Source organism: Anarrhichthys ocellatus, unplaced genomic scaffold (assembly GCF_004355925.1).
Source record: "Anarrhichthys ocellatus isolate YVR2014 unplaced genomic scaffold, GSC_Weel_1.0 scaffold36, whole genome shotgun sequence".
NCBI lineage: Eukaryota > Metazoa > Chordata > Actinopteri > Perciformes > Anarhichadidae > Anarrhichthys > Anarrhichthys ocellatus.
This window is the reverse complement of record NW_022280066.1, coordinates 1,448,206-1,465,705: the sequence shown is the minus strand read 5'-3', so window position 1 is coordinate 1,465,705 and position 17,500 is coordinate 1,448,206. Positions and strand designations below refer to the sequence as shown.

Sequence of the window (17,500 nt, the reverse complement as noted above, 5' to 3'; positions counted from 1 at the left end):
TGGCTTTCAGATCTAACAGCGTCATGGTATAACAGTAACAATTCCTCGCCTCTTCTCTCCTCTTTCCTTCAGAAAATTCTTCACAGCCAGAGTGTACTCCAAGCTGCTCCATAGCGACCCTTACGGCAGGATCTCCATCATGCAGTTCTTTAACTACGTCATGAGGAAAGGTCTGGACCACCATGTTCTCGTCTACTTTGTCCCTTTTTACATGTTCATCAGTGAGCAATGATAAATAAGTAGAATATATCTTGAGACGGTAGAAAAACAAACAACAAGACTTCTTATTCTCATATGACACACTTCTCAAGATGTTTCCTGTGATAGTTTAGTTTTGTTAGTAACTCCCAGCCCAGTTTACTACCTGGATTTATGTCACTGAATGTTGCTCATTTCTATCCTCTCTGTTCATCCAGTCTGGCTGCATCAGACCCGGATAGGTCTGAGTCTGTATGACGTAGCGGGACAGGGCCACCTCAGAGAGTCGGTGAGCATTTCCATCACTAACCACACATTTAAGAAAACGTGTTTCCTCTTTGAAGTAATGAGCAGCCAGTAGGAGATGAATGGCTTCCCTTAGTGGTGAAATGAAAATGCTGTTGTTCTGTGTAGGATCTGGAGAACTACATCCTGGAGCTGATCCCCACTCTGCCTCAGCTGGACGGACTGGAGAAGTCCTTCTACTCTTTCTACGTCTGCACCGCTGTTCGCAAGTTCTTCTTCTTCCTCGACCCCCTCCGAACAGGTGAGCCTGAACCCCACACATGGTGAAAATGTAACACTGAATTGTGGGCTTCAGAGAGGCTGAGTTTACAAAGTCTTTGTACTGAGGACGTTTGTGTCTCTGTTTTGTCTTCTTCAGGAAAGATGAAAATCCAGGATATATTGGCCTGCAGTTTTCTGGACGACTTATTGGAGGTAGATTTTTTTTTTTTTTGCTCTATCACTGATAAGATGTTATTAATTTATTCTGTTTCTACACTACAAGCGGGCAGTTAGGGACAGTTAAAGGGACAATTACAGGACATTTTGTAGCTGTGTTTTATGGATAAATGCTGTTTTTTATTTCTTCTTACATGAAACCGTCACACATTACAAGATTCATTGTAAAGCAATTCTCCCACAACTGTAGAGACCGACTTATGTAATGTTTGGCTTCTTTTCTCTCACACTGTCTTCTCCTCTGTGCTCTTAGCTGAGAGACGAGGAGCTCTCTAAAGAGAGTCAGGAGTCCAACTGGTTCTCGGCCCCCTCCGCTCTCCGAGTCTACGGTGAGAAAACGGCTCTGCGTGAATGTCAGGTTTCCAGTCTCCAATCGAACGTTTGCTGGATGTTTTGTATCTTTGTGTCTCCACAGGCCAGTACCTCAACCTGGACAAGGACCACAACGGCATGTTGAGCAAAGAGGAGCTTTCTCGCTACGGTACGGCGACGCTCACCTCGGTCTTCCTGGACAGAGTGTTTCAGGAGTGTCTCACCTACGACGGAGAAATGGTACAATCAAACACAGTACCAAGGCCAAACGGCTCCAATGCCCCCCCCGTCAGTCATTCTCCAGCTTTCTGCAACTGTTGCGTTGCCCAGTGGTGTTTTAATGATGGTGGATTAGTCAGTCCAAAATCTCCCATGGGTAATAATTATGTTTCTCTCCTCCTGTCTCAGGACTACAAGACCTATCTAGACTTTGTATTGGCGTTGGAAAACAGGAAGGAGCCTGCGGCGTTGCAGTATATTTTTAAACTTCTGGACATGGACAATCAGGGATACCTCAACGTCTTCTCCCTCAACTACTTCTTCAGGGTAAATTATCATCCGAGCTCCGGACTCTTTTTAAGGCTTGGACCTAGCTTGTAGCTTGTCAGTGTGTAATGATACTGTTGTGTGCTTTCAGGCCATTCAGGAGCAGATGAAACTCCACGGTCAGGAGCCCGTCACCTTCCAGGATGTCAAGGTATATTGTACACACACACACACACACACACAGACACTTTGTTTTTGGGTAAAAAAGAAAGAAAGATGAAGGTTTTGATCCCTGCCTCGTCCTCAGGATGAGATCTTTGACATGGTGAAGCCCAAAGACCCGTACAAGATCACTCTCCAGGACTTGGTGAACAGTTGCCAGGGCGATACCGTCACCAGCATCCTGATCGACCTCAACGGCTTCTGGACCTACGAGAACAGAGAGGTGCTGGTTTCCAACGACAGCGACGGCAGCAACACAGCTGACCTCGACGACAGCTGAAGATGATTTGGGGGGCTGACGTGTGGCTGAGGCACCCGTTACCTAAAGGACACCGTTTCACTCAGTGTCACACCTGAACTCTTACTGCTGACTCAGGACCCCCTGGGTATGTTTTAGCTAGATATGGACATCGTGAAAACCTTGAGGAAATGAAGGAAAACAGCAGAGATTCTGCTTTGCAAATATTCCGTATTTTCCTGTAAAGAAGACCATTGTTTTGTCATTTACCTCTTTAAAATAAATGTTTCCTTTTGTGACCATGCCTAAATGTTTTCTTTTACACCCACTGAGATCAAAAGCTGCTGTTTTGAGAGGTCTTGCTGTTGAGCTGAGCCATGAGAGGGAGATTCATAGTCATTTAAAACTAAATGAACATCATTTATGAGATGAGTTGGTTGGGATGTTAGAAATCCTGAAAATTTGAATGCCTAGTACATGATAAAGGTTCTAGGAAAGAACAGCTGGTTGATTCCTTTATAACAATTCATTAGTTATGTATAATGACAAAAAAAAAAAAACTCCACCATATGAATGTTTAAATGTTTTATTAACACAAATAAAATATAAATATGTATATACATATTCATTAAAGGTTTGTTAAAATAACTTTTGCATACATGTTGGCCCCTTTTACATAAAGCATGAATAATATCCTTCATTGACTAGTGAAAGACATTCACCCACAAAATGTTTTTAACAAGCCAAGTTAAAAGCTCTTGTTGAGCTGGGTCATTTTGCAAAGCGGTACGCTAAACACTGCGGCTGAGATCTAAGGCCTGTCAGTGGATATAAATAATCAATAAGAAGCTTACGATAGCTCGGTCTCAGCACTACGCCTGCTGAGCAGCTAAACACTCGTATGAAGGCTTCCAGAAGGACACTTCAAGAATGAACACACAACACATGTACACATGTAGGTAGATCAATGTATTCGGTTCACTTTCCATGACAGTTTTAAGCATTACCCCAGAAACACACTTATATATAAAGCTGTAAATACTTAATAAAACACCACATTTTAGCCATCACATCTTCTGCTCTGGAGGAGACCAGGATATTACTAATTAATATGCCAAACCAAGCATCACACCTATGAATTGAGCTCTTGGATTATCAGGCCTCCTAGTTAACAGCTCAGCATTTTACATGAGTCCTGTTCTAAGAGCAGGAAGGCACAGTAGCCTTGAGGAAGTACTCGTGACTATCAGAAGGCCGAAGCGGCAACGTCATCATTCCCTGCTTATCTTTATAGCTTGGAAGTCAAAAACGAGCCATCCCTCTTCCACTTTAACGATGCACATGACGAGTGTAGACAACCATGTCAGAGACAAGAAGCACAGAAAGAGACTAAGGGGACAAATCACGCCCCGCCTTTACAAAACTGGCTGAACTTGCAAAATGTCAGACGTTGCTTACATACAGCAGCAGGATCAACAATCACACAGCAGGTGTAACGTGTGTCTGTTGATGTTGCTGCTGACACCAGAGGTGGGGCTCATTCTTTTTCTGTTGAGTTCAGTTCCGTTTATAAACCGATGAACAAACAGATGGGGGACTATTTCCTCCATAAGATTCACATCCAGCATGTTTTCCACTTCCACTCTCAACTGCTGTCAATTCAGAGTGAGCTGAGCCCCGTGTGGTCAGGAAATAGAAACATCTCAATCTTGCATACAGTTTCACACCATACACATTCACACATAAGGCTAGTGCAGTCACTTCCACAGCCCTTTTACTTTCTCCCTGCACCGTGTACTAAGAATGTCCGTTTATAAAATAAAAACATAGAAAATATTACAGCGCAATTAATCTATACTGCTATGTAAATTAAGGTTTCGTGTTTCGGTTTGATGTTGGTGGTTTGTCTCTTGAGAGTCAGTTTTCAGGAGGGGAGGGGAGAGGGGACTCTGTTGGTGTCTGCAGGGTTGAGAGGAGGTTCAGGTTCCAGATCAAAGCTGATGTTTACAAAGGAGGCGGCGGAAGCTTCCGGCTGCTCCACGGTAGCAGGACGAGGATCCTCCTGCTCGCCTCTTCGCTGCTCCGCGAACCGACGTTCCGCCGTCTCGGACAGACGGTTGTCCTCCTCTTCCTCCTCCTCCTGCAGGGGGGGGGGCACACACACCAGTGTAACTTGCATTTCATACTAATATAAATTATTAAATTATTGTTTGACAGCTTGCTCCTGCCTCTGTCTAAGCCGCTTTTAAAATGATCTGACTTTATTCACATTCCCATAAGAAATTGACATGTGGAACCCAAGGATGTGCATGTGCGCATGTGTCCTACCTCTTTCTTTATACGGTAGTACTCATCAATAGCATATTGGTATTTAGGAGAGGTGATGCCGAACATAGAGGCCAGTCTCTCGCCCATGTAGTCACACACTACAGGAACAAACACACAAACACAATGACGATATCAAAAACAGCAGAGTACAATTCAAGTGTGAAACACGCTGTGAATCACATCTGATACTGCTAATATTCCAGTATTTCCACAGAGCATTTATAACATGTATTGACTTCTCTGACTGTAAGATCTCTTGATATTTCAGAATGTAGTAGGATGCGATTGGTCCTTGCTAGTGTGAATGCCAGCTGAGACAGTAGACTACTTTACCTGAGATAGTGGAGGTGCCCATTCTCCACATGTGAAACCAGAAGTACGGAGCCCAGGTCAGTTTGGACTACAATACACATGAGGAGAATATGATCATTAGACCACACGTCTGCTGGTCAATCACACAAAGCACAAATCTGAACCTACCGTGTCAACAGTGACGGCGTCTCTCTTCAAGGGCTCCTCCTCTTCCTCCTCATCGGTGCTGTACTCCTCCATGGTCTCTCCGCTGGCGAAGTAGATGGTCCTGCGGGGGACCTTCACCTGCCTCCCGGCAGAGTCTCCCATCTCTACCCGCTCTAAGTCTGTCGGCCCTGCTGGATTCTGTCAAAACAGACAATACCACCAGCAATATTAGTAATATGCAGTATATTATTAATAGCTTTTGTAAATGGTGCCGATAAGCCAGGCACAAACATGCTAAAAGATATTCTTGTTTGATGTGCCCTCCCACAGTCTGGCAGAATAAACTAATAAAACATCAAACATAATAAATGTAACTACGAAGCAAAGTTATTTAACTAACGTCATATGTAACTTAACGTTAGTCAAGTTCTTTACACTGTGTAACTACACAGTGTGGTAAGTAAAGTCCCAAATGTTCACGTAAATTAGCTGTTAGCTACTTTGTGTTTGTTGACGGTTAGCTTCTTAGCTAAGGAAGTAATTCGCAAAAAACATTTGTTTTTTTCATTCACAAACACGGAAAGTGGTGAAAGTAGTATCGCACAGACTAACCTTATCAGTGTCCATAGTTTGCCCCAGTGAAACATTGGCATTAGCTAAATACAAAGACAAGTCTGCCATCTCTGTCACTTCTTCCACCTCACGACCCAGTTGCCAGGGTTCCACTCGCACCACTTCCTTTATAACTTCTTCAGAATAAAAGCTTTTTGTTCGTAACCCGGTTTGTTTGACAGCATAAATTCAGCCCTGCTGTACACTTTTATGTTTGGTAGTAACTGTTCTGCACACTTTAAAAAAAAGAGAGACGTACAGTTTACATGCTCTTCTTAAAGAAATGTATTTATTGATTTATTGATTTGATTTAATAAACCAAGAAAGGAGAAATAAACATTGTTGAACCATTGTTGATAAATATGTACACATATAAGTCAACACAATTAGTGAGCATCTTGAGAAAAAAATTAAACAAAGTAATGAATAAATTATATAATAAGTTAAACATTAGGTGGAATCAAGACAAATGTAGAAAACTAAATTAACAATAATTAATAACAAGATTACTACCAAACCTGTCAACTGTGGCAGGAGGCAACACAACTCTGCTGTACTTGTACTTTCTTTGAGTATTTTCATTTTACGTTACCTCTACTCCAAATTGTAATCCACTAAATGTATGTATATCTACAGTGTGTTACTCTACAGATTAAGATTTTAAAAACCTATAATGAGCAAATCGAATTGGATGCACTTTCATAAAGTAAATTAAACCAACCAACAGTATGTACTTTCCTTCAAGTACAATGTTGGATGCAGGACTTTTATCTGTAATTGAGTATTTTCAGAGGGCTAATTGAACTTAAGCAAATAATGTGAATACTTCTTTGAATGTTTATTATGCATATTCTATAATAGAGTGTACATCAGACAGATAAACTGTTATACAATATGATTCATGAATACATGTTAAAAATGTTTTACATTTTGACTAATCACAGTAGGGAAAGTACAGGTGTGACAACTTTTTTATTAGTATTATTTACACCTGTTTGCCTGTGGTGACATGTCAAACTGTCTCCTGTGAAAGAGACCTAGAGTCACTTGGTAGTCAGAGCTTTATTTCGAAAGATTAGAGCGGAAGCAGTATTTCTCGTATACGGTAGATTGACAGTCGTACCAGCGAGAGGGATCCTCGCCTGTGGTGTTTTGGTCCAGTCGAGCCCACTCACAAAAATGACAGCGCGGAAGTCTGGCTCACGACTGGAGACCGAGATAGAGCGGTGCCGCTCTGAGAGTCAATGGGACAAGATACCGGAGTTAGTACGACAGCTCTCAGCCAAACTAATAGCAAACGGTAGGAAACGTGCAGCTTTCCCTGTTCTTCGTTCATTCAGTCTGTCAGGCCTTCCCTCTGCTCGGAGTCCTCGGTACTTCCTGATAGCGGCAGCCGATGCTGGGAGTTTTCCAGCACTGTGCTCTTGGTAGAGCCAGTTAGCTAGGAAAGGTCAAGAGAAAGACTTACTGGGGTTTTGCCATCTTTGAACAGTGTGGTGTGTAACGTCACACACTGAGATACTTTGATTTCAAGATAAGGAGAACTTAGCTTGTGGTCTGACAGCCCCCCCTCCAACCTTCACAGTCAAGCGGAACTCCGTTCACACATCTGTCATTAGGTTAATGTTGTCCTTGCTTAACATGTATGACAATAACGTCAATAATAGTTGACTAACGCCTTCACAGCAACATAACAGGATTGTTTCACCCTTTGTTACTAACATGTCACGATTGTGATGATGCCGAATTTACCAGAATAATCCCGTTACTAGTTAAAAGCTTCTACATTTAATCCATATAGAGCACACGTTTACCAAAACGGTCTAAATTGGCAGATTTTCAATTATATTTTTCGCAATTAGCGTCACTTAAATTAGCCGTGTGGCTAAGATGAGTGATTGCTACATGCTAACGCTAGCTGTCAAACTCCCTGCTGATGCTGAACTACTCACAGTACAGTAGTAGGTCGATGACGACAGAGGAACACCTTAGTTATACACAGCAAAGACAGTGGCCGATCCATCACTGTAGTCTAGATCAGTGTTTTGTATTTGTGAAATCCCATTCGTTTAAGTGTAAAATCCCTGTGACATGAACGCATCACGATGTAGATGATGATCTCACATGTACATCGTGATGCGTTCAATTCACACTGATTTTTATAGTTACCTCTTTCCCCCTTTTGATATGGAAATTAGCTGGCTTGCGTGCAAACAGATTTAAAAGGACATGTAAACAGCATTATATCCTATCTTTCCATGCAATTTAAATTCACCTATTATCATTACTATAGCATTAAATGTCACTCATGGTGGTTGCTCTGATCCAATATAACTTCTAAATTGGCAAATAACTACATCCTGTACTTCTACTTCTACTGTTCTTTTGCTGCAAATGTCTGTGCTTCTCTATCTTGCCACAACTTCAAATAACCAAGGCAGACTGCTTGTGATGGTTTGTGCATTCAATTACCATCAAGACTTCTAGTGTGATTGATAGCTCCTATTTTTTTTAAAATCTTCGTGTTAAAGAGTAACTTCACAACCCTGAAAGTCTCGTCTTCGCTAGCGTTTTCACCTCGATGCAATGATGTACAGGTGGACTGCAGCACCCTGTGACATCACTGTGGAGTGAGTATCTCTGATCACAGCCGTTAGTGAGGTCAGACCTGAAACAGGCCAGAGAGGGAAGCCTGGTGTACTTTAGGATGGCTTCATACAGTATATGAGCTATACTGATTTCTGCTTTAAGTGGTAGCTGAGCAACCACAGCCAAGAATGCAATTAGAGGAATTGCTCGTGTTGTGTTTTACAGTTGAGGAGAGCGGAGGGCTTGTGGCATCATGGTCTAAAAACAGAAATGTTGTTAGATCTCTGTGAACTGTAAGCCAACAAATAAAAACGATTCTAATGGCTTCAGTGAGTAATATTTTACAATTGTGGAAGAACATGCAGCCTTTATGGAATGTGATGTGGCACAGGAGAGCTGTAAACTGTGGTCACTGACTGGGATCAGTAACAGGATTAATGCTCATTTCACCCTTTGAACCTCTTAAAAACACCCACAATCACACGGTTTCTAAGCTTGTTAAGGCTTCACATAACTCCGGCTGTTATGTGTGTCAGCACAGCAGTGTTCCTCCATATGTTGAAGTATTTATTTTAATCGCAGTCAAGCTGACCACCAGGAGAACCCTTCCAAAGGATACGTTATCATCGCATAGTCGCATACTTTACACTGTAATCCTAGATTAACCATATATCGCCCTTAGATTAATTATTGATTAATCTTAGATTGGTTGTAAATTAGTGTTCGATTTAAACTGGCAGATTGATCATAGACGGACTCTATTGTTTTTACTCCAAGCTTATTAAAGGTGCAGTGTGGATTTGGCGTTATCTAGCCGTCAGGTTGCAGATTGCAACCAACTGAAACTTTTCCCCTGTGCAAAGCCACAGTGGTGCTATCTATAGCCAGTGTTAGGTTTGTCCATTCTGGGCTACTGTAGAAACATGGTAGCCATAAATGCTACACACTGTTTGTTTTAAGTGATGAGGTAATTCTAGTCATGATTTCTCCTAACATCTTGTGGTGTGTGTGTGTGTGTGTGTGTGTGTGTGTGTGTGTGTGTGTGTGTGTAGATGACCTAGGTGAGTTGTTGCTGGGGGAATGCAAGCTTCAGACATACCTGAAGGAGAACCCCCTCAAACAGGGAGCCAGTCCCAGGGGCCCACGACCTAAACTGGTGGAGGTCAGGAAACACCTCACTGCTGCTCTGGACAGAGGAAACCTCAAGGTAACTGTGGATGAAGAGATGCTCGACAAATTGTCTGAATGACTTACTTGGTTTGGTTCGTGCCCACGTTGTCACATCGTCGCTTTGTTTCTTATTTATTTTACAAATCGATTTCGGTGTGTGCCACGTGATTTTGTGCCACAAATTGTAATGGCTCATGCAAGCTTTTCAAAATCAGCAGATATAGTGAATGTACAAAATCGAAATAATACAAAGAGAAAATGTCTTGTTTTCTGTCCTTCAGGCGGATTACCTCCAGGAAGTCAGTCTGCTGATGGCCAAACTGTGCTATGTGGAGGGAGAATACAGAGACGCGTTAGGTAACCCTCTGCTTTATTTACTCATCTTTAGTCTCTGTTCCTGGTATGATGTTATTCATTTAATAAAAAGCGCCTTTGGTTTTATGGCTAATATACTGGTTTACCAATCGATTTCTTCATTAATACATAATTGGTGACAGGTCACTACAGCAGGGTGAACCTGGATGACCTGCAGCTGGGGGGAGCTCCTGTGTACAGGCTGTCCATGATAGCAGAGGCATACGCTACTAAAGGTACACACACACACGTACACACACACACACATGCGCGCACATACGCGCACATACCCGTGTCTCGTATCCTTCTTGATTTAACCTCATGGTGGCAGTAGAGTGTCACTGCAGTGGAATAAACTGGATTATGCTGGATTGTTATGATTAATAAATGCACACAGTCACACATCAGGCACCTCTGGATGCATTTGAATAATGGATATTCACTTGTTATTCTATTCTTATTCAGGTCATCTGTGTAACCGAATACAACTCTCAAAACTCAAGTAACCATTCCCTGTCATTTAAGATTGATAAGATAACACCGCGATGATTATGAGTGATGAATGATGTTTTGAGGCTCAAGGCAGCTTGGTTTGGAAACCAATCATTAGTAGGAGAAGATGATCCCCGAGGGTCAAAAACTACATCAAACAACGACCAAACATCATGAGCTAATGGTTTGAAAGGCAGAACATGTATACCAGACACTAATAGGTGACTCATGGCCTTTGCCACTGTGTATTTATTTTCTGTCGCCTTGCGCACTCTTTCCTTCTCTTCCCCCCAGGACTGTGCTTAGAGAAGGTCCCAGCAGCCTCTCCGTCTCTATCCAATAAGAACACTGGGTCGCCCTCGTCCAATAGGAGCACAACAGACCGGGACCAGGAAATCATCAACTGTTATGAAAAGTCTGGAGACATTGCTCTGCTCTACCTGCAGGAGGCTGAGAAGGTACACGTTGGTTCCACGTCGTGCTATGTCTTCAATCGGACTTCTAGTGAAAGCGGCATACTTACGGTCAATTGCTGTGCTTTCTCTGAGCGTCACCAAATGTCCTGTTAGCACCTGGACTCCCGAATGCGTTGCCATCGCTGTGGGTGTGTGATGAAAGCTCTGCAGACAGTGTGCAAGTTTGACCAATGCGTTACCGCTGGTGACAGCCAACTGGAAAACAAATCTCTCCCTCTTAATTTGAAGAATGTCTGTCTGAGAGCTGACATCCTCCAACTGACTGAGCAGTGAAGTGCAATAAAAGCCAGGAAGACACAAACCAAACTGTCCCAACATTCAAATTATGCTTGAATGAGATGTGAGGAAAAGAGATGAATTCTATAAACTTGTGGCTGAAGACGGACAGAAACAGACAAATGTTTCAAATGATATAGCGATTGTATTGTTCATGTTATAACATGATTAGGTAGATGTACTTTTTCTGAAAAAGTAGCAAAACAACTCCAGTTTCACTGCTTAATAAAACTTTGAGGCCGCCCCACCAATTGTGCACTGGACATTTCAAAATGTTGTTAGATATAAGTTAATATCAAGTTATGACTTTAACATAAAACGTTTCACGCTATAAGAAGATACACAATATATTGTTATACGTTATTATCTTTTATGTCGAACAAATATGAAAATATGTCGCTATAACGTGAAAAACATCTTGTTATAGCGATGAACATTTGACGTTCTAAAGTGATACTTGTCCGTTTCTCTTTTTCTGGGGTGACAGCAATACGCTGTCGTAACTAGCATAATGAATTATAAGAATATTTTAAAATATCATACTTATTTTTACAAGTCAGTTAAGGTTTAGGGCTGCACATTTCATCTATATAATGTCGGAGAATAGTGAGAAATGGACATCACAAATCCCTAGAGTCCAAGGTGAAGTCTTCAAATGTCTTGTTTAGTCCGTCACCCAAAAACAAGCAGTTTACTCTCACAACAGAGCTGGAACCAGAGGCTTTCTTTTAGTGGTTTTGCTTGAAACTTGATGATTTCTCTATTATCGAAATAGTTACTGACTAATAAATCAACGTATTGTTTTCACTCTAGTAAAGTCACACCTGAAGTCCTTTATAGGATTATTAATGTAAAAACCATCATACTTGGATGTAGATGATGATGTAATTAAACACAACATTTCACCTGAGTGTAATTGTCACTAACACACAAACCTAACCAGCAAATTCCAACAGGTGTATTTATCAACTATAGCCTAGTCATTTGATTCCTATCATAACTTCTTCTCTACAACGCTGGATTAATAATCCAGCACAAGTAACTGTGAAATGTAGGCCAACAAAGCTTCATGTTACCAACATCCCCATTCTGGCTGCCAAAGACAGACACAGCATCATCTGTATCTTGCTTAGTTAGCATTTCTCATGCATAAATAAATGAGATGTGTTAAATAGGCCACTGTAGAAATGAAATGGTTTGAGTGAGCCAATTTGAATCTTACTGTCATGAAATGATATCAGGCCTAGTGTTTACCCTGAAAATGTCCAAGATTATACACACAGACGTAATTTATTCTGTGTGTTGTTCACACAACATATAGCTGCTACACTGATGACTCACCACAGCTCATTGTTTCTAGTTCACCCTGTTTTCATTGTGTGCTGTGCAGCAAACAGGAAAGACAACCTTCTGCTCTGCTATTAACCGCATTGACAGTATTTCACACATGATTGATTTATGTCGGGGGGGATTCAGGCAGATCTTTCTTTGCAATTGTGTGTTAACTTTTGTGTTTCTTTCTTTCTCCCCGTCTGTTTCTGCAGGCCTTATCAGCAGGAATTCAGAACCGCAGCCCGAAGCCCGGCCCGACCTCCCAAGACCTGGAACTGGGCTACTTCCTGGAGACAGGCCTGCAGAGAGCCCACGTCATCCACTTCAAGAACGGGTAAGAGAGGGAAGCAGGTGGTGGCGCACAGAGAGAAATGGAAATCAGAGAGAGCCCAGAGAGTTGCCCATCAATCACTTCAAAAACACAAAACAGAGATTCTTAAGAAGACGACCACACGTTTTTAGTATTTACAGTCCAAAGAAGAAGAACAGCTCTTGTGGACACTTTACCAACCACTTTCCAGTTATCGTGTTACAAAGCTGCCGACAGGTCGGTGAAAGCAGAAAAGTGTGAACACTGTTAAGTAACATGCGCAGCAGAAAGTAGTTCTCATAGCGTTGTTGTTCTCATTACAGCAGAGATAATTAAAAACATCGGCTAGCGCAGCATGAAATATGAACAACATCACCTTCAGACCTTTTCTGTGTCATTGTGCTATTAAATATTCACCTTTTCACTCACACATGGTGTGGACATGGTGTGGATCATGCTCACATCTGTTGTGAGATATCTTCCATTCACACATACACACACTACAGACTGACAAGTGTCCCTCTTCCTGTTTCCTCACTGCATTGCCATAGCAACCTGACACAAGGTGTGGGCCGGTTTCGGGAGATTCTTCGGGCTGTTGAGAACAGAACCACCCAGAGCCTGCGCATGGTGAGGGACGATGGGTTGGGAGGTTGGCTTTTTAACTTTGCTCTGAGATTAGGAGATGTTTATGTATCACTTCCCTCGCGTCTGGGATTTGCGAAATGAGTTTATTTGTTTTTTTGCCCGGCTACCTCAGGAAGTTCTCTTCCAGCCCCCAACAGTGTTTGTACGGATTAAACAAAAAGTAGATATAGCGTGTTAATTAGTGAGCTTTACAGGTGCTGTTGGGAGGATTCTGTTACCTTCTGACAAACCCAGGCTAGCTGTTTTCCCCTGTTTCCAGTCTATGCTAAGCTAGCCGGCGCTAGCTTCATATTTTCCAAACAGGGATATCTAACTCTCTGCAAGAAAGCAAATAAGCGTATTTCCCAAAATGTCAAACTATTCCTTTTTAAAAAAGACACTGCTTCCATACTCAAACCCACCGATTCACATTCTGCTTCAGTCTGTAGAATTTGAATGTGTCCAAGTTGTACAAAATAATTCCCTCTAGCCTTTCTGTACACTCTGTTAGAAACCTTTGATTGTACATGTGATGATGATGAAAGGATCCAGATAGCAGCCTGTACAATGGTAGAATCATTAATATAACTGACTGTATTCTAAGTATATTAGAAGCAAAGTAAGCCCCAAGTCAACAGATTGCTGCCGTGTTTGTACCAGACTATCGTTGCCAAATGTGTGTGTGTGTGTGTGTGCGTGTGCGTGCGTTCGTGCGTGTGTGTGTGTGTGTGAATGCAGACCATAGCCAGACAGCTTGCAGAGATCTTGCTCAGAGGAATGTGTGAACAGAGTTACTGGTCTCCTCTGGAAGACCCGCCCACCGTGTCGCCATTGGACGATCCCACACGGCAGGGACACACTCACACCAAGAACTACAGCCTAAGCCGACGCCCACGCGTGTACTCGGGAGAGAAGTAAGTGATAATGTGTGTGCGTTTATGCTTAAGTTGGAATACGGTGGAAAATAGCCAACACAGCTCTAAAATTACATCTTTGCCAATGTACTTTTTAAACTTTTTGTTTTCCTTTTTCTCTTTTCCTCTCATCCTCGTCCATGTTTCTGACTACCTCGGTGCATTTCTCTCTCTCTCTCTCTCTCTCTCTCTCTCAGTCTGTTTTGCCCTCAGGAGAACACAGAAGAAGCTTTGCTGCTGCTGCTCATCAGTGAGTCCATGGTAAGCACAAACACGTCTCTAAAGCTGTGGGTCCTCTACTCGGGTTTGGAAACCTTGATAGTGCCATTCCTAAATCTCTCTATCTGTGTTTGTGTGTGCTCAGGCTAACCGTGACGCTGTCCTGAGCAGAATCCCTGAACACAACAATGATCGCATCATCAGCCTGCAGTCTGCGTCAGTGGTGTACGACCTGCTGACTATAGCTCTGGGCAGGAGAGGGCAGTATGAGATGCTGTCAGAGGTTAGTAATCCCTCTACGATGGGCTGCATACTCACTATCATAGTGATTGTGAAAAGTGTTAAAGCCCAGATACAACCATGGTACACCCACATGAAATCACACTTGAACTCATTTTTTCACATTTTCCCCAAACAAATGAATGTTTTATCACAATCCAATTGGCTCTAAAATGGCTGTAGAACTCGATGAAGCTTACAGATTCCCTGAGAAGGTTTGATGAAATGTGTCCTATTTCCGACGGCTCCAGTGTTTGGAGAGAGCCATGAAGTTTGCCTTTGAGGAGTTCCACTTGTGGTACCAGCTCGCCCTGTCACTGATGGCAGCTGGGAAATCAGCCCGTGCCGTTAAAGTCCTCAAGGAGTGTATTCGTCTGAAGCCTGACGACCCCACCATCCCACTGCTGGCTGTCAAGCTGTGTATCGGACCTCTGCACTGGGTAAGGAAGGAGCGTCCTGCAGACACAAACTGAAATGCAGCTAGCTGCTGAAGCATCACAGCGATTCTAGAGCACTTTTGGTAAAAGGTTTTCTGGAGCTTTGTTTTGCTCTGTTAATGCCTTCCCTTAATACCTTTTATTTTCTAAAATAATGTCTTTTTACTCTGGTATCTCTTTGCTTTTTTTCCTCTCCATTCGTTCTCATTTTATGTCTGTGTACTTCCACAATCCAGTTGGATGAGGGGGAGTGCTTTGGAAAGATTGTGATTGACATGGGGGAGAAAGCAGCCGAGTTCAGAGCCAAAGGCTTCTTGGCCATCGGGCTGGTTTACAGCCTCAAAGCCACTGACGGTAGGTCTCTGTGTGTGTTTGCTGTTGTAGAAAGGATGATGATCAGGAACCCTGAAAAGCTTTAGGATTTCAGATAAGGTGCCGTTAGGGTAGGATATTTGGGAGATTGCCCCTTTGGCCGACCTATTGTGAGGGATGACATCATAGAAAGCAAGTCACATATCTCATGTGAAATTGAGAAGATAAACAGGAGGAGCATGCATCCATTTTTGTTTCTCGTTCTCTATAGGATATTTTTACACAGACTCTGCTTCTCTCTTTCTGTCCCTGACTCTGTCTCTCTGCATCTCTTCAGCATCATTGCGAAGCACACAGGAGGAGTACCAGAGGAAAGCGTTGGGAGCCTTCCAGAGGTTGGGACTGAGCCATGCTGCTCGCCGTTTTCTCTTTTACACCCACATTTCACTCGTTTTATTTTTTCACAGCACAAACTGCCTCTCAGTCTGACAAAATGGAAACTGTTCTCAATAGATAGATAGAACAATTTTATCTTTGGGTAAAAGAAGGCTGACCTCAGCTTCAGCTGACCTCAGCTTCAGCTGACGGTGTGTTAACAATCTATTATGTTTACCGGTATCATTTGAATCCTACATCCGCTTGCACAGTTTTTCTTCTGTGTACACAGTATATGACTTGTATACGAGTCGTGTACACAGTATATGACTTGTATACGAGTCACATACTGCCACCAGTCAGTGGTAGAGCGGGGTCGTCCTTCAATCAGAGTATCGGCGGTTCGATCCCCGGCTTCGCTGGTCCATGTCGATGAGTCTTTGGGCAAGACACTTGCACAGCCTGCGGCGGATGAAGGGGTGTGAATGATTAGATAGTGCCTGATGGTCAGGTGGCACCTTGCATGGTAGCCTCTGTCATCAGTGTGTGAATGGGTGTGAATGGGTGAATGATGACATGTAGTGTTAAAGCAGTTTAAGTGGTCGGAAGACTAGAAAATAACTATACAAGTACAGTCCATTTACCATTTACTGTCCTTAAACAACCTCCACCCACAGATATGTGTATGGACATCTTGGAACCAGTCTGTAATGCACCCATCTTTTAAAGGGGTAGTTCTGATTTTTGAATTGGGGTTGTGTGACGCCCTGATCCATAGTCGGTGTATTTACCTCCAGTAGATGGCTGTTGGCATGCTCCCAGTTTGGGGAAACGTTACTACGAAGAATTCACAAAGTGTACTATAAGCGTCATCTATTAATAAGGTGAAAGATGTTACTGGTTTTAATATACATACTCTGCATTACTTATCACGTTTTTATGCTTGTTTTATTTTCCGTCATTCAGCTTATTAATATGGAGGTAAAGTTTCGAATTGTGTCTAAACGTTTAAACATCCTCTTATTTGATTTTCTTAAGCGCTCTATTACTTTGCTGTCTGTGCTACCCTTTTACTGTTCTGCTACTGCAGCGACCCAATTCCCCCACAGGGATCTTTAAAGCGTCATGAAATCTTATTTGACTTTTTATTCAGCACATCTGAACACACAATATCTGTCTCTGTAGAGCTCAGAGTCTGTCTCCGACTGACCACCTAGCAGCCTTCTACTTGGCGCTGCAGCTTGCTGTGTCCAGACAGGTAAACACAATCTTTAGTAATAATAACAGCTTAACATCATAATGCACATATCAAAACCATGTGAGTTTGAGGCATCGCTGCCAGACAGGGAGAGTCAGGGAACATCAGGAAAATGACACACCTGTCACTTGACAAAGTGCTTTTTTACCCCGACTGTGGTAACAACCTGTAGTCTGTAAATGTGTGTGTGTGTGTAGATCCCCGAGGCACTAGGCTATGTACGACAGGCGTTGCAGCTCCAAGGGGATGATGTCCACTCCCTTCATCTGCTAGCCCTGCTGCTCTCTGCTCAGAAGCACTACCACGACGCTCTCAACATTATAGAGATGGCTCTGTCCGAGTACCCAGAGAACTTCAAGTAAGACTCTCGACGCTACCACAAGACTTCATTTACTGCACACACAAAGTGTCTTTGTTTCTGTGTTGGCTTATCTGGTGTGTGTGTGTGTGTGTGTGTGTGTGTGTGTGTGTGTGTGTGTGT

The 17,500-nt window shown here is 42.7% G+C and overlaps 3 protein-coding genes across 4 annotated transcripts in view; 2 read left to right on the top strand and 1 right to left on the bottom strand.

Annotated features, from left to right (window-relative positions):
- ppp2r3c (protein phosphatase 2, regulatory subunit B'', gamma) overlaps window positions 1-2,581 on the top strand; it is a 4,851-nt gene extending 2,270 nt beyond the window's left edge. Inside the window, exons 5-13 of the mRNA XM_031866837.1 lie at window positions 73-170; window positions 417-487; window positions 613-745; window positions 863-918; window positions 1,196-1,271; window positions 1,358-1,494; window positions 1,663-1,800; window positions 1,892-1,951; window positions 2,048-2,581. Coding sequence (XP_031722697.1) covers window positions 73-170; window positions 417-487; window positions 613-745; window positions 863-918; window positions 1,196-1,271; window positions 1,358-1,494; window positions 1,663-1,800; window positions 1,892-1,951; window positions 2,048-2,242 — 964 coding nt within the window. The 3' untranslated portion in view covers window positions 2,243-2,581. The remainder of the gene's footprint in view (window positions 1-72; window positions 171-416; window positions 488-612; window positions 746-862; window positions 919-1,195; window positions 1,272-1,357; window positions 1,495-1,662; window positions 1,801-1,891; window positions 1,952-2,047) is intronic.
- Window positions 2,582-2,774: 193 nt separating this feature from the next.
- fam177a1 (family with sequence similarity 177 member A1) lies at window positions 2,775-5,706 on the bottom strand. Its single transcript, XM_031866839.1, has 5 exons — window positions 5,600-5,706; window positions 5,009-5,185; window positions 4,862-4,928; window positions 4,529-4,626; window positions 2,775-4,340 (listed from the first exon to the last, which is right to left on the bottom strand). Exons 1-5 carry the CDS (start codon window positions 5,666-5,668, stop codon window positions 4,125-4,127), a joined length of 627 nt encoding a protein of 208 aa, XP_031722699.1. The 5' UTR covers window positions 5,669-5,706; the 3' UTR covers window positions 2,775-4,124.
- A 1,003-nt stretch (window positions 5,707-6,709) lies between these two features.
- Window positions 6,710-17,500, top strand: part of ttc7b (tetratricopeptide repeat domain 7B) — a 23,067-nt gene continuing 12,276 nt past the window's right edge. For both annotated transcript variants that reach the window (XM_031866771.1, XM_031866770.1), the window contains exons 1-15: window positions 6,710-6,899; window positions 9,241-9,395; window positions 9,640-9,715; window positions 9,856-9,948; window positions 10,499-10,662; window positions 12,501-12,622; window positions 13,150-13,228; window positions 13,964-14,139; window positions 14,337-14,400; window positions 14,504-14,641; window positions 14,889-15,077; window positions 15,311-15,428; window positions 15,724-15,781; window positions 16,947-17,019; window positions 17,217-17,377. In XM_031866771.1, the coding sequence (XP_031722631.1) occupies window positions 6,779-6,899; window positions 9,241-9,395; window positions 9,640-9,715; window positions 9,856-9,948; window positions 10,499-10,662; window positions 12,501-12,622; window positions 13,150-13,228; window positions 13,964-14,139; window positions 14,337-14,400; window positions 14,504-14,641; window positions 14,889-15,077; window positions 15,311-15,428; window positions 15,724-15,781; window positions 16,947-17,019; window positions 17,217-17,377 (1,787 nt within the window). In that variant the 5' untranslated portion in view covers window positions 6,710-6,778. The remainder of the gene's footprint in view (window positions 6,900-9,240; window positions 9,396-9,639; window positions 9,716-9,855; window positions 9,949-10,498; window positions 10,663-12,500; window positions 12,623-13,149; window positions 13,229-13,963; window positions 14,140-14,336; window positions 14,401-14,503; window positions 14,642-14,888; window positions 15,078-15,310; window positions 15,429-15,723; window positions 15,782-16,946; window positions 17,020-17,216; window positions 17,378-17,500) is intronic.